Consider the following 25,704-nt stretch of genomic DNA (forward strand, 5'->3'; position numbering starts at 1 on the left):
CGACCTTTTCGATGACGATTATTTATTCATGAGGAAACAATCTGCTATAACCATCATTGACCATTAGATGTCGCATTTACAACTGTGCCAGTATCAATCTAACATCTATTGGGTTATGCATCTCCAAGTTCACTCTGCTTTCTGCTTGGGTTGTGAATAAAAACTTGTCTGAAGTAAAGGATAATACAATAACATCTCAGTGCAGTATGCAAAGTTTTGTATTAGGCAAGAGTAATGCTTTTTATTCATCCAGAGTTAATAGGATATCAGTATTAGAGCATCCCACGTGTCATGTGCAAAACAACACAGTTATCACGGGAACAAAAACAACAAAAAAATAAACCCACAGATGGCAAATAACATAAAAGTTTCACATATCATTGGTTTAAAAAAAAAAACAAGGCATGGACAAAATAACAAAAAATACTATATTGTGGAGTATGGACTAAAATCAAGACTTTAAAACTGTGGAAAAATTCAGGCACTGATTCACAATCAATCAATAATGAGTAAGTGAACGACAGGGAGTGAGAGGTGAGAGAGAGAGGTTTAGTCCACACTTAATGATACATTGCTGCCCTCTCTTGCTAGATAAAGCATTTGTCAGTGTCTCATCCTCATCAATACAGTCAGAAAAATACAGAAGCAGAATATAATCTTTGTCAGAGGCAGAGAGTGTCTGTTAATGTTTTTCACAGGATATTGATCTAGAAGAACAACATGTAGGTTATCACATAAAATCAAGTTAAAGTCCAAGACGCTTAGCAAGTATGGCATTTTAAAGAAAGCTACAGACTGACTGAAGTGAGGCTCTTTATGGCTTTAGATAGCACATTTAGATAACGAAGCAAAGGATCTCGGATACACAATACGGTGGCATGAGTTTTGAGCACAGAGACAGGGAAGATTTAATTTAGGATAAATACAAAGTCAGAGATCCACGACTAAGCAAACTGGGTTTAGGGATACAGTATCAGGGTATGGGGGCACATGAGGCAATCAGCCTGAGTTCATATGTGCAAACATCCAGCAGAGTTTCCCCCCATGATTTAAGTGTTGAAGATTTTTAAGGATTTATAGAGAGTTAGGCTTCAAAGGTCAGTAGGGTTTACAATAGTAAAGTCAGAGTCTTTGCTGTTAGTGCTCCCATCATCTGGACTGGATGATCCTGATGTGATTCCCATCAAAGGGTCTTGGAAATCTGCTTTGTTTAGGACGTGCGCATTCTTATAAAGCGGTGCTGTGCGGGCCGCGGTTTGCTCCTCACTCTCGGATGGCTCTTCATCCTGCGATATCAGGATGTAGTCATCCCAGTTTCTCCCCTCAGCGGCCTAAAACAAAGAAAAATGCATATGCAACTGGTTAAATTTTTCTTAACGGTAAGACAAGAAAATTACCAGGTCATATTTGTGACCCAGAAAACTCATGACTTTTTTTTTGTGACTTTCTGTTTTATAAACATTACATGTAGGCATTTGATAGATCCAAAGCAACCTAGAGTGCATTACAAGGTATAAATTTTTTAATCAGCATGTGTGTTCTCTGAATTTAAACCGATGACTATAAGCTATACACTTCAAAGACTGACTTAATGTTCCTCATCACAAAATTAGATTATAAGACTTTAAACTGGATTTCCGGGTGACATTTTCTCGCCCAAAATAATGTATGCACACTTTAACAAGTACTAATTTTATTATAATACAAATGTATACCAGTAAAACCTTGAAAGTTATTATGTAGTGTGTTTAAGTACCCTTATTATCTCTAACCTGTGACTCGGGTATGGAGGGAACACTCTCAGTGGTCAAAACCTTCTCCTCTTCTTCTTTCTCTGCTACCGTTTCTGCTTCTTGCTTTTGTTGACTGTTTGTCGAATCATCTGTGTTCGTGGACAAGCCGTCTGGATCACTCTGGTCTTTTAGTGTGCTATATTGTGAAGAACAGTAGTGATCGTCAGCTATGGTGATCTCCTCGTTCTCCTCCGACTCCAGCTGGCTCTGGTTGAACCTGAGAGCACCCTTAAGGATGTCCTTAATCTGCCAAAAAGAGGGATCTTAATTTATATTGGTATATGAAGCCGTAAGTGTGTGAAAATATAATTTATACAAAAATTAATTTTTTTGCAGGATTTTAACCCTTTACCTGGCACAGCCAGGGATAAAAGGTGATGTACCCCTTCAAATTAATATAACACTGGCATTTTTTGGTCTAGAAGCCTAATTTTGTTCTTGTTTTAAAAAAAGACACTGTAAAGTTTTTTACGAAAGTGTCTGGAGGTGAAAATATTAAATAAGATAAATATTGTTATAGCAGTTTAAATTTATTGTAATAAATAAAAGTAATGCAATATAGTATTTTTTTATTCATAAAATTAAAAAAAAGAGGTTTGTGTTGGTTTGCTGCATATTCTTTTCACAAATTAATAAATTACAGTCACTGCATTATTATTACTGCTAAAATGTTTTGAAATCTGAAAACAACATTCTTAGACCTTTCCAACAATATATAGTTTGTCGTGAAAGATTAACATTTACATGAAAAATATTGATGTAAACTCGGGTGTCCCGCTCAGAGGACAGTGCCAGTTAATGGTATAAGAACATTAAGTAAAACAACATTTAGATGTATGATGAAAAGCAATATTCGCAGATATCCAATTTACTGTAACAACAGTATGTAATATAGCTAAATTACTCGATATTGCATGATGTTGCTTATTCTGATACTCATGTGCACAGTGCAAAACTATTCAGGCCCAAATCATACCTGTTTGAGTCCAGCAAGTGACACCAGAACTTCATCTTCCTTCTCCAGATGCTCCTGAAGTATCACATCTTGAATTTTGCCTGTCCATTAATCACAAAATAAAATCATTTTGGGGTTTATCACCAATGATTATATGGTTGTGTGACAACTGAATAACTCAGTGACTCACCGATGTGCATGTTCATCATCCTGGCGCAGTATTTACTCATAGCCTCTAGATCATTAATCTGACCTTGTAAGAATGACACCTGGGCTTCCAGCTCCTCCTGTGTAAAAATACAAATATGTACCTATGTAGGCCCTAACACTAATGCTTACAGTGCTACATGAGAAAGGAGAAAAGAATGGACAGGAAATGAGAGATTAAGGACTGGGAATAGTTAAAGGGACACTCCACTTCTCTGAAAACATGCTCATTTTCCAGCCTCCCCAGAGCCAAACATCTGATTCCCAAAGATTTGGAATCCATTCAGCTGATCTGGCGGTACCTATTTTAGCACAGCCCAGCACAATCCATCGAACCAGACTAGACCATTAGCATTGCGCAAAACAAACCAAAGAGTTTTGATATTTTTCCTATTTAAAACTCGACTCTTCTATAGTTACATTGTGTACTAAGACCGATGGAAAATTAAAAGTTGCGATTTTCTAGGCCAATATGGCTGGGAACGATACTCTCATTCTGGTATTATAATCAAAGACTTTGCTGCTGTAACATGGCTGCAGCAGGCGTAGTAATATTACACACTGCCCGAAAATAGTCCCCTTGGTTACTTCAAATAGCTGCCTAGAAAATCACAACTTTTAATCCTCCGTCGGTCCCACTACACGATGTCACTACAGAAGAGTTTTAAATAGGACAAATATCGAAAGTCTATGGCTATTTTTAAGCGCAACGCTAACTTTCCAATCAGATTCAATGAATCATGCCAAGCCACGCCAAAAGTGGCACCGCCAGACCCGGAGATCAGCAGAATGGATTCCAAAACGGTAAAAATCAAATGTTCAACTCCAGCAGAGCTGGAAAATGAGCACATTTTCAAAAAAAGTGGAGTGTCCCTTCAAGGTGGTGAGAGGTTGAGTTTATGCTGCTTACCGCATCTTTCTTGTTTATGGTTTTACTGTGCGACCGTGAGCGACTAATATTAAAGAAAGAGTCTTTCCTCGTGGCGGAAGAGGGTGGAGACGATGTGTTGGAGTCTCGCCCCCCTCTTGAAACGGGAAGAGGAGGGGAAGACATCGTATGGTCCAGCCCACCAGACAGACTTTCACTGCTAGGGGAGGAACTCACCATCCTAGGGGTGTGGCCTAGAGGATAGACATAAAATATAACAAATGAGTAATAAAAACATTTTCCTCTCTCTTCTCCCTGGTGGCACAAAGCCTTATGACTTCTTTCAACACAAACGCACATGAATGTATACACAGTGGGCATACCACTGTGCAATTACATATAAAATGCAAACATTGGTACTGATGCGGTTGTCATGGCAGCAGTTACCTGGGGTATCGGAGTGAATTTGGGCTGGGAGAGATATTTGAGAGGCTCCACAAGAACCTGCATCTGACAGAAAACAAATTTTTAGATATGCTTATGTATTATAATAATACACTTTAGAAGTATATGGATAAAATGAACATCATTTATAGATCTACAGGTGCGTGCATAAAAGTGTTTACCTTTGCTGAGGTGCACAGGCATGCTTTCTGACTTCAGAAGTCGGTGCTGATGATATGTTTGTGGAAATGGCTGCGATCTCATCTGCGTGTTGGAGGGGGCGGTGCAAGTGGGAGGCTCAGCCAATGGGTGTGGCACTGGAGCTTGAGTGGGAGGAGCTGATATCACCTCACTGTTAATTGGCGAGAAACCGCTAGAGCCGCCTCCCATTGGAGCGATGAGCTTTCGGCCAAAACTGATAAGAGAACTGGACACTTTATTAATGTTGAGAGGTGGTGCTTTTGTGCTGGCCCTGGGGAGAAAGGAAAAAGGATATAGTAATTCCTAATGATAATAATGCCATGCCACTATAATGGCAAAACGGTTAAATTTAAAAAGTGACGGACCCATTAAATGTCTGAAACAATCTCAAAAAGATGACTAAAATAAATGTACAAACAAAATAAAAGCATACCGAGTCTTGTTGACTAGATCGGCCCCTCTTGTTTTGTAGTAGTCGAGGTTCTGCTGGAACTGATAGTTTACTGGCCGAGGATTATTCTGTGGTTATACAAAATATAGTGTCAAAGGACTAGGCATGGGCCGGTTACCGGTTTCAAGGTATACCGAGGTTTCAGAGTCAAGGTTTCAAAACCACTAAAATGTTATGTGATACCGTTTTTAAGGTATAAGCTGTGTTTACACAAAATTACGTTAAATAATTAGGTCATGTCATTGATTTGATGTTTACATTTAATATTATTAATGTTAATACATTTTAATTTTATATATTTTTTTTTAAAGAATATTATAATTTAAGGCCTTATTTTTGCCTGGCATACATGCTGTATGTTGCTTAAAAATAAAATGTATTGTGTTGAAAAGTTGTTGCTTGTATATGCAGACATTTGAAAATAACACATTTTAGTGTTGCAATGTCAACACTTCAATACCGTTAAACCGTGGTATTTTTGCTTAAAGGAATAGTCTACCCTTTTGCCATATTAAAGTATGTTATTACCTCAACCTAGACGAATTAATACATACCTATTTTTTTTCAGTGCGTGCACTGTACAGCGTGTTGTGAATGTGTTAGCATTTAGCCTAGCCCCATTCATTCCCATGGTACCAAAAAAAAGTTTTATCTTGTGGCACCATACTTACTGGTATAACTCCTCATGTAACAGTCTTTAAATAGGGAAAACACGGAAGTGTTTGGTGGCTTCCCTTTTTGGTACCATAGGAATGAATGGGTCTAGGCTAAATGCTAACACATTCACGACGCGCTGTACAATACACGCATTGAAAAAAGATAGATATGTATTCATTCGTCTAAGTTGAGGTAATAACATAGTTTAATATGGCAAAAGGGTAGACTATTCCTTTAAGGTTATCATACCGCCAAAATCTCATACTGACCCATGCCTGCAAAGGACATGTAGCTGCAGTATGTAAAACATACACTACCACTTTAAAAGTTTCTAATCTTTTTCTTTGCCTGTTTTATTTATATACAGGCCTGGTTTCACAGACAAGACATAGCTAAAGCCAGGACTAGGCCTTAGATAAATTAAGACATATAAGGGTGATTCTCACGAAATCCAGACTTAGGTGTCCAGCATTACATTTTTTAAAAAGCCCTTGAAGCCAATTTTTTTGCACATATAAGATTAAGGTCTGAACTTACTATACCCATTATTTTTAGAGGATTTTAAAAATATTTCCTATAGAATTATTTAAATTTTTTAGATTATCATTCCCGAAAATTTATCATTACCGCAACATGATATTACATTAAATGTATGCATTTACAAACTCATGTTTTGGTAATGAGAACTAAAAAGTTGTCTAGGTACTATGACAAACAAAATTTTAACTTTTATCTGGAGAGAATAAATAAGAACTGCTTGCCTGGCAGCCATCTTGAGTGTCACAGTCAATTATGTTCCGTCCAACAAATTTTTTTTAAATGTTAATTCCGTGAGGGCTTAAACAATGATTGAAAATTGTTGCGGAGGATGAGAAAATTTTTCTTGGACACATTTATATTCCTTATTATTGTCTCTACATTTACCAATGATCACCAAATACTACATGTTTCTATACTATAAATGTTTATAGTATAACATGCACTGAAGCTTTTTATTTTTTAGATTTTTTCATTATAAATATTTCCATTTCAAAGAACCCAAATCCAGTCATAGGACACGTTGCGGAAATGAAATTTTCCCTTTAAATGTGAAAAAAAAATTGGTTTGTATGATATCATTTGAAATCATGTGCAAAATAGTACGTGAAGAGATGTTTGTAACTGTATGCTTCTTATTTTGATGCTTACTTTTTTTATCAAAATGTTTCATGACACCTCATAAATCTAATTTCGCGAGAATCACCCATAAGCATCTTTTGTAAACATGCCTTAGACGTTACTTATCTTAAAACAAGTCAATGGCATATTTTAAAAATCTGTGAGTGGAAGTTATTTTCAGTTAAGAAAACATAAAGATGTGTTTAAGTCTTGGACTAGCCTGAAGCCTTGTCTGTTAAACCAGGTGGAAAAGTATTTTTAGAAATGTATTACTGGTTGAACTGGTTTGTGACGCAAATTAAGCTAACAAGTGCTTACCTTAGGATCTCTGAGAAACAGTGCTTTCAGCAGAAGTGAGTGGATGTCTCCGATTGGAGGGTAGTGCATCAGAAGGCCGAGACACGTCTGGAAGTTACTAGCGATCACTACAACAGGAATAGCACAGGAATCACAGAGTTATAGTTCATGCGAACGTACATATAAACTGATAAAAGTTATTCTGGAGCTCTTTGTGCCATTGCTCTCTGCCTTCATCTGATAAAAAAATACTTCATGCTAGATGGCATAAAACTGATCTTCTGCATGTCATTTTGATTGGTCACGTTGGTAATGTGAAATTAATGGACACACTGAGTGATCAGAATACAGTAACAGCTCTATGCACATATATAATATAATCTTTTCAGACTGACCCACAGTTTTTTAGCCAGAACAAACAAAGTGGTGCTAATCCTTTATTCTGGCACTAGCAGCAGCAAGGCTATAGGTTTAATTCCCAGTGAAGTAGCTTTGGATAAAAGCTTGTAAGATATGAACTCACATGCATCTCTGATGTACAGAAGCATTGCAACAAACACATAGTCCACCAGGTCTAATGTGATGCTGTCCGCAAAAAGAGCATCCCACACCACCAACAGATCCTGCAAAGAAAACTCACGTCCAAACAGCAGTCGAACCCAGCGACTACCCACACATACACAAAAAAAGAATTTATAAATCACAAAGACACAACCCAACTCTATCTTAAAGACATTTAATTCAACACATGGTTTGAAAACATTCAATGTCAAATCGATTACGTGCACTACTTAAATATAATTCACACACACACTCACATGCCATAGATCTGAGGCGCTATCTCTAATCTGTTAAGGTGCATGTATAGTTCAATGTCGTGTTTCTTTAATAGCTGGTCCTGAATTCGGTTGACTTTGGTCACTATGGCAACAGACGGGCCAGTGTCCTGTGGTCTTGCAAAGGGGATGCTGGTCAACATTTCCTCTTTGCCCTAAAACATTTAAAGAAGACGCATAATATGACAATCTGAAGACTTTCAATAATAAATAACAATAAAATATTATCATTCCTACCTTTCTGACCTGCCGCTCAAAACTACTGAACCAGGGCTCGGCTGTTTCCATAAGTTGAGAAAACATGGCACTATGGACACATATAAAGATGTAACAAATTAAGTAATGAATGTATAGGTCATTGAAAAGTAAACCAGGGGGACAATGCATGTCACTTACTAGGCATCATGTTCATGAAATTTTGGATCCAGAATGACATTCATTTCTTCACTGTAAAACCAGAAAGCACAATTTAGATAACACAAGAATATAGTAATAGACTAAGGTCAAAGTAGACATTTAATTTGAGTTGGCATGAACAAAAATGTAAATACAATAGCAAAGTATCATAAGCGGAGCTTGAGGGAGTTTTGGCCAGGCCCACATTGGCTAAGAGGATTAAACTTTTTTTTATTCAAAGCAAATATACATACTAATTTAGGTTATTAAAGATAAGGTGTAAAACTATTGTTAATCTGGTCAATAATATTTGTATTTATCAAAACACGCGCTCGGTAAAGTCACTTTGTATCCAGCCGTCCTATCACCATTGAAAAGGGGCGGGACAAATGTTTTAATATGTCAACATATACAGTAAGCTAATTTATGGGATTTACATGTACATGTATGCATTTGGCAGACACTTTTATCCAAAGCGACTTAAGCCCATGTCTGTGTTTTTCTCTGACTACCTCCGTAAGAATTTCAGAGCAATTTACCTACTGTTTTTCGCCGAACTCAGAGGTCCTCTGAGAAATTTTATCCTGTCCGGATGCAATGCTGTGTTTGCCCGCAATACCTTTTGAAAAAGCGGTTAATTTCGTGTTTTGGCCAACGTGATCTGCCGTAAAGTCTTACTAATGCGCGTATATTGTATTTCCTGAGTCCCATTCATTCAGATATGGATGTTTTTTCGCATTCGGCAAAATAAAAGAATTAAATCAAGATGAGCTGAATATCAAACACTGTTAATACTGGCCACTGTAATATCATTAACGTTATAAGAAACTCCGTTCAAAGTTGTTCAACTCCGGAATGGTAATGTTAATTAATAAAGATAATAAATAGTTATTAATCATTATTTCTTCATTTCTATGGGTTAATTATAAGCAGACAGTTATATAAAACACGTAGGCCAACGTTACTTTAGTAGGATTTGTATACTTTATTTTGATTTGTTAAAATTAATAAATTACATGTTCTGTCATAATTTTACATTTAAAGCAAAATATTAAATTATTAAATTACAAACACGCGTATCTAGAGCACGTGCTCTTCTGCAACGCCTAAATGTATGAAACAGACACTCCCATCTCTGGAATAGCCGGCATCATTTTAATCCCATCCGAATCGGTAAATAAACACAGACGTCCTGGGGGACACGTTGAAACTCGAATGTTGTTTGGAAAACTAATCCCGTCCGAATAGTGCTTTACAGTGCATTACATTGAACCTAAGCTACAGCAACAGGATCTATAACTTGAGTTTACCAAGCATTTCCGCATCATTTTCATAAGGATTATTATTTTTACATGAATATATACATAAAAAAAAAACTTAGCAAGCTAGGCACTTTCATAAAAAACAGAAAATTTACTCACCCCAATGTTTTTCTTACTTTAGTCGAAAAGAAATTACCTTTTTTTGAAGGAAACATTTAAGGATTTTTCTTCATATAATGAACCTCAACGGTTCACAGTTTAAATGCAGCTTCAAAGGGCTCTAAACAATCCCAACCGAGGCCTAAGGGTTTTATCTAGCAAAACGATCATCACCTTCACACAAAAAATCACTTTTAAAGAACACCTATTTTCTGATTCACATTTTTAGGTTTCCTTTGGTGTGCAAGTGTGTATTAGTACATGTTAACAATATGCAAAAGATACAAACCCCAAAGTAAACGAGGACGCGAGTTATCATCTCTCTTCTTGGACTACAACAAACATACAGATTGTAGGCAATAGTTTACTGCCTGGGATTGGTGATGAAGACAAGACCGACATTATCATAATTCCTCCCGCTTGGATTTACAGCCTGTAAGTTAACTCCTGTTAGCATTGCAATGTGAGCGAATCTTTCAAAAATGGTAAGGAGCGTCACCATTTCCAGCTGACATCAGAGGTATTCAGGCCAATCACAACGTACAGATTAGCTGGCCAATCAGGGACACAGAGCTTTTCAAATCCGTGCACCAAAAGAAGAGAGTAAATCTGGAGCTACAAAAATGTATGGTTTTTGTTTTTTTTAACCATAAACCATGTAAACACATTGCATTATACCCAATACACAAAAAATTGTTTTTTAGCAATGAAAAAGGTGCACTTTAAACCACAACTTCTCGATTTGCAGTAGCCATGTGATGCGCCCGCGCGATCTTATGTATTATGTAATCACGTCGAAAGGCCACACGTCACCTATGTGAAACGCACACTTGCGGACCATTTTAAACAATAAACTGACAGAAACACTTTAATTAGTATCACTTCACATACAACAACGTTGGAACGGTGTAAACACTGGAGCAGTTTTGCATATGTCATGCGTGACCTTTTGACAAGTGATGCCTTGCATCACAAGGCTAAGGCAAGACGAGAAGTTGTGGTTAAAAATTACTTTTTTTTTTTGGCAAAAATTACAATTGTTTTGGTAGATAAGACCCTTATGCCACGGCATTTTAAAGCTGCATTGAAACTGCACTTTTAAACCGCAATGAATCTGTAAACTGTTGATGTCCACTATATGAAAAAAACCCCTTCAAAAAACGTAATTTCTTCTCGACTAAACAAAGAAAGATATAAACATCTTGGATGACATGGGGTGAGTAAATGATAAAATTTTATGTTTAAGCTTAGTAAGAAAGTCTTTACAAGACAGTATGAATGTAGAGAAATGTGTCATGTCTGTGATAATTAGGTCAGACCTGGGATTGGCCGTCTCACTGGCATGCTGAAACGTCTGGTGATCACAGTGCAGAACAAACACTATAGGAGCCAACAACTCATGCATGCCCTGCACAAGAAATGAGAAATGACAAGATGACGTAAAGAGGACCGTTTTAAACATTTTTAAAAACAATAAAAGCATGTATAATTTGGTAAAATTGCAATAGACTAAAGGGGATCGCACACCGGCCACGCAGCTCAGGGCCGCGCTGTGTCGAGTCGCGTCTAGGACAACTTGGAGGTATTGTAAACCGGAAGTGCACATTAAATAGCGCGAAGCTTCGTCAGATAGTGTCTACTTCAAAATGCAAAATATACATTAGCAGCCAATGTTAATCGTTAATGATTTGGGAAAAATATGATGTTATTTAATGTTAAACTATGTGAGTGGCGCTGTGTGGCGCAACAGGGATTTGAGCAACTTCCTGAGTCACATCTGGGTGGCGAGGACAGGCGCCACCTGGCAGCGCTGGTGTGCGTATACTCATAGAAAACAATGTGTCCGATTTTTTTAGAGCTGCGCAGCCGGTGTGCGATCCCCTTAAGACATGTGACTAAGCCAGTTTGACAGGTGTAATATTTGTCACCAAAAGTAACTGGAAACAAACCTGTTTATACAAAAGCTGCTCGTTCTCTCGTGCGTAACAGAAAAGAATGTCAGTCAGCTTCGTCCTGACATCCTCTTGCTGGAAATACAATATTTCTGGAAACCTGCATGTAGTCCAAAAGTAACAGACACCGAGAAAGATGTTTTACTATAATAATATGTATTATTTTATTTGTTGCATATCATACAAGTTTTCATGTTTTTTGTTTTGTACTGTGCATATGTATGTGCATATGACATACGTTCGTAAGACATCCTGTTTGATCATCCCTCTGAGCTCCTTATCCTGAAAAAACTTATTCCATAGACTCTGTAAGAGACAGAGTCAGTATTATATGCAGTATTCCCATATATCAAAACTAGACTTGTGACTGAATGTTCTCTCACCCCCTCGTCCTGTGACAGCGGGTTGTTCACCACCAGGTCCTGTTGTCCTGCAGCTTTGCGAGGGTTTGTAATGTGCTGCAGACAAAAAATCATGAGTCTCACAACCCAAAGAACACGGATTAAACCATAGATACATAAATAAACATCCACAAACATACAGTTTCCTTGATCTTCTCGTACTGAGCTCTGAGAGCCTTGGTTCGCCTGATCCACTGGCTCTTATCTTCTGGCAGGACATCCAGATAAAGCTGAAATCAAAACAACCCTCAAATATATTACCCTGTTTGTGAAATTCAGGTTTTTCAAGTCTTATAATCTAATTATGAGATTAGGAGTGATTTTACATTAATTTCAATCTTTGATGTGACTTTACTCGGTTATATTTTCACATAATGTTCACTTTATATTATGTAGGTTGATTTTATGGACTTTTGCTTAAGCCGGGCTTTCACACGATTTACAATTGATGTTTAAATACTTAGTTTAATGTGTAGAGAACAAGTAAGCTATTCGTGGACTGATTTACTAACGAATATAAACGCAGTAACATTTGGTTGTTCTAACTACTGGCGTAACCAATGAAGTGAGGGATTCAGGCAGGCACTCAATACCTTCCAGCATATGCTCCGAAATCGACTGCTGCGTAATCGTCCATTAATGCCTGCCTGTCTGATCCTCGCCAGGTAGTTACTGTTCTGGAACAAATCGTCCCACTCTTTTCTGTAAGGATGTGTCAAACAGCAGGTTTAGATGTGTTAACCAGAGTCAATCTAATTCAAATGCTTTATGTGATTAGGCATCAAGGAAAGATTTCATTGAGATACCTGTATGACACAAACGTAGATTCGGTAGCAACATCCAGTGACCCTTCTGAAATTAAAATGAAACAAAGAAAATCAATGAGTGCATATACATGTACAAAAACAGATATATATCAAAAATCTGCTTGTTATAGAAACCCGTTATAGAAAAGACGGTTAAGGCGTTTACATGCAAAATCTACCTGTGTAGATCAAATATGGCTTTAGCCATTTATGACCTTGATTAAAGAATAAAAATGCATTTACATGACTTTTCATGTTATCCGTTTATTAAGGATAATCAGAGTAAGACGCATTTATTACGAATTAAAATATATTTAAAAAATCAATAATAATGATAATGTATGCAAAACTATGAAAAACATCTTAGTGTGCCTCATTTAATCAACAATAATTTGTTTTTGTTTTTTTTAAGTTGCCAGCGCCAGCATTTTTTATGATTTTCACAAAAGTTTAATGCCTTCTAGAAAACGTTCTTCTTTAAATATATAAACATACAATATATCAAATGAAAGAACAGACCTGACAGAAACCCGTTTCATCCTACCTTCATATGTTCTTTTTTATCGCCTCTCAAATATGAGTAGTTTTCTTCCAAAATACCAAACTTTGAACAAAAAATCTGAGATAATTGCATTTTTGTGAACGACTTTTGATAGAGTTCAGTGCCCGGTTGCATGAAACTCCTTATGTGAGGGTTTCCCTGAGGGAGAAAAAATCCCTGAGGTAAGGGATTTATTTAAGAGCGTTGCAACAAAAGTCTTAACTGTCACCCTTACCTAAGTGTTTATACTAAGTATTTTACGGTAGTCTCTGCCAAAACACTGCAGCGGAAACGCGGTTGCTATAGTTACAAAATCTCACAGCGGTAACAAATCAACGCACGCAGCTCAACAGACGGCGGATTTGTGTACAATGAAACATCGCAAATAACAGACTGTATAGTGCCGCGTGTATAAAAACTCAAAGTAATTCAAACTGGAAACACTTTAGATTGACGGACGATCAAACCGCTATTCTCCTAATAAATGCACATCCTTTTTTGTATGGATTATTTTGATCGTTAGAAATGCACATTACTTAATTTTCTTAAATAACCATAAAATCAGCCATCGCGTGTGACGTTAAGGGACCTGTTATAGTCCCTTAAGTTTTTAAGGGAAAATGGGACTTAAGGACTTTGTTGCAACGCATAGCAGAACTTAAGGTAATACTTTAGCATTTAAGGGTAAATACTTATTGACAGCCTTAAGGTTCACTTAAGGGTTTTCTTGCAACCCATTTTTTATTAAGGGCACCCTTAACCTTATATTTAAGGGATTTCTTAGCTTGGGGACTTTCATGCAACCCGGCACAACCGGCACAGATTCTGAGCGATCCTCAAACAATACACAGAGTTTGAAATGTTTGCCCTAAGAGGATACTTCTGGGTTTTATAAAAGCGCCACCTGGTGGATAATAATGAAAATACAGATTGCCAGAAAAACTCATCATTGGCAGGGAAGCGTTTTCTCTTAATTGACGAGTTAACTCATCAAGGGCGAGGAAAGAGTTAATATTTATTTTTAAAAGAGACTTGTGTCTTCTCGTTCCACAAAATCTTGCGATATGAAAACATCAAGATTTGAAAAGATGTCTTGTGATATCAGCATACAGTTGAGTTTGTAGCAAAACCTTTTATAGTGAATGCCTTATTTTATTCTGTCTTTTATGGCGTGTGCTTTTTTTTGTTTAGCTTTCCAATAATGTTCGTTTGGGAACTATAAAATGTTGTGTTTGACTGGTGTGATTCATGTGTGAAGCGTCTCATCAATATAAACCCTCCTCGACCTCTTTCGAGTTTACATGATTTAATGTCCACATGTTGTTGCTTAAGAATTACAATGGCTGTATTATTTATATTGTAAGGAAGTGTACAAATATTAAAGATAACAGATTTAAACGCCATTTGGACAAAAGACAGTGTTTTCTCACTGTAAAATGAAAGTAAAATAACAATCGCCACGCCATAGGCACCCTCTGCAGAGATTTGTTATAATATGTTGGTTTTTATCACATATTATTGTAATGTTTTGCTGAATAAAACCATGTGTTTCCTTGGTTTTGATACTTTATTTAAACAAATTACTTTTGCCTCATTATTATACAGTATACGTAATTTTTAAGGTTACTGCTGACTTATTGGTCTATTTTTAATATTTATAAAAAAAACTAAATTACTATACCAAAATTATTGCTAGTGACAGTCCCAAATTATTTAAAACATTTCAAAATTATGTGATTTCAGTTGAATACATGACTTTTCCATTCATATATTTCATAACTGAGGATTTCTTAAAAAGTATAGAAATCTCTTCTCATTCTCGTGAACACAACCCAAAAATGTTTCAACACACCCCTATTAAAAGGGTTACAAATAAGATAAAACGTGAAAATATGCTTGACTTGTTTAAATGAAAACCATACAATATCAAAATACTGTGCATCTTACGTTCAATGTTCTTGTTGTAGTTTTGTAGGGGGTCGTAACCCGTCTCCTGCTCGTCCGACTGCAGCGGGTGTCGCGTTTCGAAATTTGGGTGCTGCATGTTCTGCGAAAGAAAGTACATACACATATGATTTTAACACACACCACAAAGTGTAATCCCTACAAAAACTTTTAAAAAGTGGGTATATGATGTCTGTGTTTTGGTGATAAAACTACCATGATACTCACTGTTAGAATCGCCTGGTTCTCCTCATAGGCCTGGAGACCACAGTCCACTAACCATTAATCTGAAAATAAACATCAGACAGCAACAAATGAATTATTACACAGAGCTGCTTATATACTAACAATTACTCACAAAGTTCACTCTCTGTGACATACTTATAATTCCTCTAATTTCATTTTTAAACATAAAATGCACACAATTCTGTGAGAAACTGATTACATAAGGTAAGGTACAGTAAATAGTTTATTAACGGAAAGCAGTGCAATCTCTCTAAATTCAATTTAGTTTCAGAATTGAATCTTTTGTCTTTTTTGATGCAGTGCAAGCATGTTTAGTTTTTTGGTCAGTGACAAAAACGTTTGGCAAAATGAGAAATTCAAAAATCTTTTTAAATCTTGTTTTAAAATCATGCATCAGGTTTATTTAAATGCACATAGTGTATTTATGTCAATTTTTTGCAATAAAAAATTACATTTGCAACATTTGTATGAAAGTTAAGACTGAATGGACCTGAAAATGTCAAATGGTGCAACCGCCAATTGCGCCAAATAATAAGAAATATTGAATATTTAAGAATAATCATCATCATAAAAAATAATTTTTAAATATCACACAAAAATACATTTTATTAGTGATTTCTAAATGTACATTTTAATGCATTTTGTAATATTTGTCCAAACATTTGCAGCTCTTTTTTCTAAATAATCTTTGACAAATTATGTAAAATGCATGTAAAAAATCATATTACACTAAACTAGATGATTATATTTTATTTCACATGTTTTATGAATATGTTTATATTTTCATAAAAAAATACTAGTTACACCAATTGACACAGACCGGTTACACCACATTGACATTTTTGCAATTATCTCCCAAATATTCTTTCAAAATGAAATAAAAATTTTTTTAACCCTTTTACATTTAATTGAACTATACAGACACAAAATAATTAACGTCACGTCATTGACCCATTTAAACTCACTTGCCACTTTGACACACTGTCTTGACCACATTCCACTTATTTGGATAAACCATGCCATTGTCTTGTTTAAGTAACCAGTGGTTTGCAATTACATCAAAGTTTAGGTAAGCTGCTAACCCAAGAGCAGAAAACGGGCCAATACCTAAACCAAGAGGCCAGTAAGGAGACCATTTCTAGATTCACAACAGCAACATTAAATTTAATGAGGTGTGCCAGCAACACAGCTCTTTAGGTTTAATTAGAGAATGTGGGTGGCTGGTGCATCAGTTCAGCAGGGTGCATTATGGACCATTTCCTTCTGCAATATACTTTTACGCATTTTGCAGATTCTTTCATCTAAAGTGGCCTTTATTGCATTCAAGATATAAAATTTTTTCAAACATTTCCTGGGAATCGAACCTATGAGTTTGCTCTTGCGACAACATGCTATACTGTTTGAGCTTCAAGAATTATAGCATTACTATTCATCTAATCATATAGATCATATAGCACATACTGTTGTTTACTGTCCAATGTACAGTGATTTTAGGCATACAGTGAGTCTATACTCAAAGAAAGAGCTTTCATTTCAGATGTTTGATCAGAGGGACCATTGTTTAATTGAGAGCATGTGAGTAAATGCACTGGCAGTGACAAGCACAGTTTGATGGCGATTCTGAGCCATTTCATCCCCAAAATGTCCCAATTCCAACAATGCAAAAAAGGTTGGTTTGCATTCATCTTTTAGCTAAGCCTGAATCCATTTTGCTCATTTTAATCAGGTTTTATTTGGTTCTGGACATGCACAACTTCCAGCAAGCGTCCTTTATCAATTATGCACAAAAACTAATAAACACTGATCTAATAGCTTGCTACGCCAACACACAACACATGAGGCTCATGCATTTTATATGAACATCACTTATTAGCAAATTTGTTAATAAATGATCCCCAAACAATTGCCCTTAGAGTGTGGCGGTAGGACAAACAAACAAACAAACAAAACTGAACTAGGAGTGGGGCAATCACTAGCGTGTCTGGAAAACTCAAACGGAAGGGTAAGAAATGATTCTGAGCCATTAAAAATGTTTTATTACCATACGTGTCTCTTTCTTTGTCTACTTGAATTGTTGCCAGCCAATTAAATTTGTACATTAGCTTTGGCACAATAGGGATTCCCAGGGTCATTTGCAGTGAAGTACAGTGAAGGAAATTAACATAATGCCTCAGGAACAACTAGACGGATGATTAAGTCAAGCCAGACACATGAATAATAATTAAAATATGCTAAACATAACAATAACAATACACTTGACCTGTATGTTACCTTTCACACAAAGGATCTCAATCCATAGATATTTGGAAACAAGTCAATAAAGAGACATTAATGGCTTTCTAGAAAAGGTCAGGATTACGTATTAAAAAATGTGGTATATTTGGTAGACAGTGTAAAATCAATGCTTTATATTAGGGCTGCAAGATATACAGAAAGTATCAGAATATTGCAAATGTGCATAAGCAACATACAGCGATGATTTGCAATAACTGAATGATTGCAAATTTGCAATACTTCGAAAAAGTTATGTTTTAGGTCAATGCAGAGCAGAGACACTGGTGAGAGAGTGATGATTTCTTTTTGCAAAAAGAATGTGAAACATAAGTAATTTTCAGTTTTTAAATATATATTTTATTATTCAAATTGATTTTACAAACTTAAACGCATTATTGTATCTTCATATTTAGCTTGTTTCTATTCTAACACTGAAATTACTACATTTAATGTCACAACTTCAGGCTAAAAGCAGCACTGGTTTAACCACTTTGAAAATGAAACATGCATACCAATTTGCCAATTTGCATAAAATATTTAGGCTACAACTGCATCAAAAAAATGTGATGGTGCATAATATGCAGCCACGTGACAAATTTTGCCAGTAAGCACATACGGTAAATATTATGCATGTACAAATGACATGTTGAGAGGATACTCCTTTATTGTACTGTAAAGTACAGCCTTAATGACATTTGTTAGAATATTTATTAATGAACAAACCCTAGTAGAAAGACATAGTTTGTGATCTGTACCTATGTTTGGGTAATTCTCTTATTCTAAAGATAGGCTGTCTCTGCAGTGTTTCCCACAGGATTTTGAGGAGACTGTGGTGGTGATGACGTCACCCGCTAATTAGCATATATGTGACGTCATCATGTCATGTTTGCGTTTGATGTAGTGTTTGCACCTGAAATATGTTTCACTTCTACTCTTTGATCTGTATCTGTATTTGATCTGTATTATAAATCAAATTATATTTTAAGCCGAATTAAGCTGTTTTAAATAGTGAAATAAAAATGTAAATGGGAATCATTGAAAATTCTATTTGTGGGGGCCAGTGTTGATTCTGTGGTGGGCCACCACAAATAAATCAATGTATGGGAAACACTGCTCTGTACACTATGAGTGTGAAAAATTGATATTTTCGACTGCATAGTACGGCTCGGTACAGCAGCTCACTTTGGGGGGTTGTCCACTGTGTACAGTAGCTAATACCTGGTACTTTTTTAGTACCACCTCAGTTGAGGTTCCAAGGCTGTAACGATACATCGCGTGTCCCATTAAAAAGACCTGTCTAAAATCGAATCTGCATCGCGATTCTGTGTTTCATGCGCAGCTTGTGCGTGTACTGTGGCGTTTTGGTCAGTAAGAAGTCCGTTATCAATCTAAAATCACTACGAGTTTGACGAGTTTGAAACGTGCATTTAAAAAAGCAACACTCGTTAAAAAAGTAATTCAAAATATTCTTTATTATAATGAAAATACCTGAAGCAATTTGAAGAACTGCGATATACATATTCCTGTAGACATTTCCTGGAATAGGGTTTGTGATGCTACTTCTTCTGTGGCACAAGTGGCGTTTCTGCACGAGTGCGCCCCCTGGCTTTTGGATGTGGCAACATTTCACCGTAATTCATTCAAATTCATTAATTAACAAAACGCGCATTTGCACGATAAATCGTTACAGCCATAGTTCCAAGTGAGCTTTATAAAACGTGTAAACAATGCAGATCACTGACTGGTCAAAGAGATTTGTCACTACCCTTTGTCATGACCCTCATTGCTAAATGCATGATTATCTTACTCCCGTCCACCATCAAGCAAACCAAGTGATGTCACCGTCTGCGCTAGGGCTGGCACGATTATAAAAAAAATAGCCTTATCGCGATCGTTTGACCTCATCGCGATAATTTCAGATCACCGCAATGATTGCACATCTTTCTAAAAAACACAAGGGGGAGCTGCAGCCCCTGTATAAATGAGATATTATCAGATTACTTTAAAGGTGCTCTAAGCGAATTCACGCATTTTAGCCCATAAAACATTTTTTGTTACATACAGCACACATCTCCTCACTGTCTATCTGCTAGCTCCCTGTCCGCTGATCAAACTGTAAAAAACGCGATCTCAGTAGACAGCCTAGGCTCCACAAACTGCAATAAAAACAAAGTGGCCAAACCTACTACCAGAAACGATAACAAAGTGTTCCAGCCAATAAACGACAAGAAGGATTTGGTGGTGGGGGTTAGGCGCTTCATGAAAGCACGGAAGGGAGGGGGCGGAGTTAGCTACGCTCCGTTTGTTTGAAAACAGTTCAAACATCAACAAAAAGTAACGTCACACAGGTTCGCTTAGAGCGCCTTTAAAATATGTGTTATGTGTATTAATATTTACTGCCATGTAAACGTTATAAATACTTAATATATAAATATTTAATTTAAATAATCGCAACACGGTGTGAAAATTATTTCATAAACAAACAAAAAAGTATGAGAATTAAATGTTAAAGCAATAAAATAGACAATTAATCGTCATAATCATCAAAGCACTAAAAAAGGCAATTAATCGTCATAATCGCCACAATTTATTAGACAATTAACAGTCAGCCAAATTTCATAACTGTGACAGCCCTTGTTTGTGCTTTGTTGTACAAATTCCCAAACTCCATTTCACATGCTAAGAATCAAGAGCACCATTCTATCAATATGCGCCATTGTTCCTGTGTTATATGTTTGTTTTTGCCGTGGCACGGCAGTAGAGGTGGTGCAACTATATTGATAAGTCTATAATCCCACCCACTTTGAAGCGGTACTAAACTGCAGTGGAAAAGCAAAGCGTGCCAAAAGTGAAGCGAGCCGAACCGCACTGTGTCGATCCAAGTCATGCCATTGAAAAACGGCATAAATGTGTTGTATCATGTGTCAGGAAACGCCAATGTATAGTTGACCTATTTATTACTGGCTTCAAGATATAGATATATGTATATAGAATAACATCTCTCTTGTTTATTAAATATTATTAAAGCCTATTTTGTTTACTGATTTACTGTGGGTCATGCAAATTCATTTGCAGGATACAAAGATTAACTGTCTTTATACGTTGCCTGCCTTCTTTATATAGGGTAAAACCATAAAGCGACACTTAAATAAGGAACTGAAAAAATGCTGAAAGAGAAACCTGCACCTTATAAAAACTGCAAAACAAGGCTTCCTGAAATAACTGCTACAAGGCTCTTTTGGATTAGTAAAAAGTGTTAATAATAAACTTGCAATGTTCTGTAACATAAAACTTGTTTGGCCAATCAAAATTAGGGCTCGGTGATAGACAGAATTGTGCAAAAGTCTTAAGCACATTAGGAGTTACATGAAACAGAATGTATCAAGTAAAAGCTACATTACAGCGAAACATCTGTGGGTGTACCACAGGAGAAGGCTTACACAAGCAAGGCTAAACATGTTTAAACAGACTCACATGACTTCACATCATCCACCAATTAGAGACCAGGACTCCGGCACAAATCACACGACTCCCTGGAATTCTATCGGATCCATTTTATTCAATCCAATATTATGTAAATACAGTACATTACTGCAGTAAGCTGCCTGCCTTGGAACACCATTAGAGCAAAACTTAGCTAAAAAAGATGTGCACACATCTACAAATACATTGCAACACTACAGATATTTGGTTTGTTGGATACAACCACACGCAACACACACACATCCTCATCTTTTGTCCCACTTCACTATATTGAAAATATTTCAATATTAAAGGCAACATGCCGATCACATCTTCAGTGATTTTTCATTTACAACTGCAAGCTGTTTTTATCAGTGAAAGTAAATAATCATTCAATATAATAAATCCTTTCTTTAAACATAAATTGTAGTCCATTTAAATGGAATCGGTCATAGACTGTATAGTATGTATTAGTTATTCATATGTCAGCTTATCTGTAAGCATGTGTGTGATAGTGTGCTGGTGCCTGGTCTTGTGATGGTCTTGTTCTGTTGTTCAGCCTTTGCGCCCTCAGGTCTAAAGCTAATCGTATATTCCTCCAGATATATTATGCTGTCCTACACTAAAAGCGAATTACAATGTTACATTTAAAACCTTAAAATCATTCAAACGTGTCACCGAAAACATCAACATCCAGCAGCTTTGTAGAGACTCAGAAACAAGATTATGCAAATTCACACAAAAAACTCCTCTATCATTTAATATATGGAAAAAAAATGTATGGCTTTTGCAAATATCGGTACTGACCTGAAATGGTTAATACTGGAAACACATAATATCTGTTCAGGTCAGCAGTAAAATCAGGGCTCAGTATGTATTTGGTACATATTAAGCATGCGCTTAATAGTCATATTGGCCACACCAGATCTGAAATGTTTGATGCCAGATCTCAGAAAGGTGAACATGTTGTTTTAAAAATACACGAGAGTATAGTTTGATAATATCGGACACACCATAAAAATTATTAGGGTATACAGATACTTCCCTAAAGAAAACAATAATAGACAATTTTTAAAGACACAAGCCTGCAGCCATATTATCATACTAAACTAAACCCATTATATGACAGCACATCAAGAAGGCATTAAGCTTAATTTCTTAATCAAGATTTAAACGTACAGGCACCGAATCGTAAACTCATCAATTTTATATAGGGTAATCTGGAAACCTCACTTTTTAAAGCAATGCTTTACATCTAAATACACACTTAATGTAACAGACAGTATTTAATAAATCCTTATTGATGTAAATATTGAGTGCAAAGGCCTTACGGGGCAGTCAAGCTCAACACTTCCGATATGTAACGTTGCACAACATTTCACACACTTGACATCTCTGCATTCAGTTTCGACAAGTATGTCGATAATCGTGAAGCGCAATTTGATGGCGGTAAAGGGATTTCGGCTTATATTTTACCTGCAGAGCTTCACGCGGGTCTGTCCATTCTGCCCCTTGCAATCTGCATGTAAACACGCTCGCGCGAGTCAGGCGGATGTGCCGCGAGACAGCTGATCATGCACGTGACTCTGGACGGGAAGACCGCGCGAGACTTGAAATATCCCTGCAGGAGCGGAGCCAGTGAGGTTGGTGTTTAAATTGATATTTTATCGTTATTTGTGTAATAAACTACCTTATGTAATAACTCTTTTAATACCAGATGTGCAGCGATGGGTGTTTCATTTGTAATTCGGCATTAACGTTACATAAAAAGACAAAGGCATTGTTACAGTGATGTGAGATATACCACAGTACTGAATAATTACCATATAACGATAAATACCACAGGTGCGTATCGTTGAGGTGGGTTAGCTGGTAAAGCATGGGATAACAACGCAAACCTCTTTAATATTTTGATTTTGGGTTTAATTTCAGGCAAAACACAAAACTGATCTAGTTAATGTTTTAAACAGTAAGCCCCAAGAAGTTGTGTTTTTTCGTGAATGTAGAACAGCTAATGGGTGTTGATAGGCAAGATTTCATAAGAATAACACAGTGACAGCAACAGAAACGTAATGGTATAAAAATTCTCCCGCCAAGCCATGTAGTTCTTCTGATTAGCAGAATGGTTGCCAAGCAACACAGAGACACGTGGCGCAGTAATCCTAATCAATAGTTTTAGAACAAACACGCAGGCTATAAATATAAGGAAGGAATAATACAATTATAAAATATTTAATAAATTGTATTATATAGAATACATGATATTACTGCTTTTTATTAAGGCTGTCAAAAGATTAATTGCGATTAATCGCATACAAAATAAAAGTGTTTTGCCTAATTTATGTGTGTGCACTGTGTGTAAATATATATATATATACACACACACACACACACACACACACACACACACACACACACACACACACACACACACACACACATATATACATACACACACACACACACACACACACACACACACACACACACACACACATATATATATATATATATATATTTATATACAAATTAATGTTTATAATTTTACATGTATATTATGTATATTTTGATAAATATAAAGAAAAAATATAGCTAAATAACATTTTTCTTAAATTCATACATGTATGTGTATTTATATATACATAATATATACACACAGTACACACACACATATGAGTCAATGGCGTGGCGTATCAATTCTTGTGTCCCAAGAATATTCATAATATTAAAAATGTATACATTTTTAAATGCAATTCATTACGTAAATCAACTTCCCCCTCTTTAATTACTCATGTGAGAATAAATAATTCATCTTTAAGGAACTATTGAGCTCAAAACCCCCAAAATGTCATTCCGGGTAACTGTCCCGTCTTAAAATCTAAATACACAATTATGACAAAAATGTAAAAAATCTAAATAAAAGTATTTAAAATTTACTTGGGCATAATTGTATTGATGTTTTCAATGATTCCTACAAAGCTTATTTACATTTTTATGACAAAAAGACTTTTGTCCCCAAATTGTGATTTCTCTAAAGTCATTCCTGGATAACAGACATCAATGACCATTTTTGGCCATAATGCATTTTGGTATGTCATGTGACATAATATTGTATCAAAAAGAAGACCCTGAAGGAGCACCAGAACATGTGCAAAGGTCAGTAATCATCTCTTAAATGTTGATATTTTGACCTTTTCGGTCACTGGTGCACTTTGTAGTAATATCATGTGTCCTTTTGGATAACACTAATAAAACATTTATAATGTTTTTATATTAAGAAACTATCTAAAATATCACCTTAAGTGATGATAGCTAAGTTGTAGTTTTCCATAGGTGGTTAAGTTAGTGCCTGATTATAAAGAAAAAATTTTTTTGTCATTCCTGGATAACAACTTGTCATTCTTGGATAACAAAAAACCTCACCAGGACATGTCATCCGTTATCCAGAATGACATATGCATAACAATCTAGTTTTTAATTAAAATGTGTAAACTTTTTGGCATTATAGTTATATTATTAACATTAACATTATTTACTTAATTGTATGTTCTTTTGCCATATTTTTGCCGTCATTTATCTTGATTTCATATGATTCAATGAGTCAAATGGGTCATTATCATTTAATTGATTTTTGTTATTATGCAAACACAAACTTTTATTTGGAATGTGATTAATCGCGATTAATCTTTTGACAGCCCTACTTTTTATATGTACTTTAGCGATTCATACTGCAAAAATAATTGATTTACCAAATAAAGAGCAATACATATACATTACACCCATGCACACATCTCAGTAGCCAAACAATTTAAACTTTTAATCTATCTAAAAATAAACATAATGTGATGAAAACGCAATAAGAAATATTACACTTAAGGGAAAAAAGGGGAACAGACTTTGACAGAACACCTGAATTATCAGTATCTGTAAGTACGCAGTAATAACACAGCAAATAGTGTCTTTTAAAATTGTGTGATTAGATACAAAAATATCATCAAGCATGGTACCATGTAAAAAAAGGTTAATACCATGATAACCAATAATAAAAATATTGACTACGTTTCCTAAAATAAATGTTTTAGACAATGGAGTCTCCTCCCGGATTCGATTTCAAATTCAGAAAACAACAGTTTTAAAGTTATCTCTATAGATAAATAACCAGCAACATTAGGTCTGAAATATCTCTTCAGGTAAGATGGTACTGTACAATAAAGATGGTAAATCTTCCTAATGACCACCTGAATGGTAAGATGGTTGTTTAGGGCAAACACCATTGTGACATGATTATGCTAATAATGTCCTATTTTAACAACAGTCATTAGCATTAGTCAAACTTATATTCAAGATTACATCAATGTTTAACATTTTCATATAAGGTCACTCGAGATATAATG

The 25,704-nt window shown here is 35.8% G+C and overlaps 1 protein-coding gene across 2 annotated transcripts; it reads right to left on the reverse strand.

Moving 5' to 3' along the window:
- Positions 1-214: 214 nt before the first annotated feature.
- Positions 215-22,926, reverse strand: tbc1d5 (TBC1 domain family, member 5). Of its 2 annotated transcripts, none has more exons than XM_055220164.2 (23): positions 22,787-22,926; positions 15,557-15,615; positions 15,332-15,431; positions 12,844-12,889; positions 12,631-12,739; positions 12,178-12,267; positions 12,020-12,094; positions 11,875-11,942; positions 11,634-11,736; positions 11,004-11,092; positions 8,264-8,314; positions 8,105-8,174; positions 7,850-8,022; positions 7,555-7,697; positions 7,053-7,159; positions 4,902-4,987; positions 4,450-4,739; positions 4,271-4,327; positions 3,866-4,077; positions 2,939-3,035; positions 2,770-2,849; positions 1,773-2,039; positions 215-1,331 (listed from the first exon to the last, which is right to left on the reverse strand). In XM_055220164.2, the coding sequence occupies exons 3-23, from the start codon at positions 15,426-15,428 to the stop codon at positions 1,092-1,094; spliced, it is 2,550 nt and encodes an 849-aa protein (XP_055076139.2). In that variant the 5' UTR covers positions 15,429-15,431; positions 15,557-15,615; positions 22,787-22,926; the 3' UTR covers positions 215-1,091. The 2 variants fall into 2 exon arrangements, with proteins under 2 accessions (XP_055076139.2, XP_055076138.2); XM_055220163.2 differs by having other exon boundaries at positions 4,271-4,333.
- Positions 22,927-25,704: the final 2,778 nt, after the last annotated feature.

This window comes from Misgurnus anguillicaudatus, chromosome 20 (assembly GCF_027580225.2).
Source record: "Misgurnus anguillicaudatus chromosome 20, ASM2758022v2, whole genome shotgun sequence".
Taxonomy (NCBI): domain Eukaryota; kingdom Metazoa; phylum Chordata; class Actinopteri; order Cypriniformes; family Cobitidae; genus Misgurnus; species Misgurnus anguillicaudatus.

Coding starts and splice junctions, on each gene's coding strand:
- tbc1d5 (XM_055220163.2), bottom strand. CDS start 15,428: ATGCAGCACCCAAATTTCGAAACGCGACACCCGCTGCAGTCGGACGAG. Junction 8,023..8,104: donor TTGAGCGGCAGGTCAGAAAG/GTAGGAATGATA, acceptor TAAATGTTTTAG/GGCAAAGAGGAAATGTTGAC. Junction 2,850..2,938: donor GATGATGAACATGCACATCG/GTGAGTCACTGA, acceptor ATTAATGGACAG/GCAAAATTCAAGATGTGATA.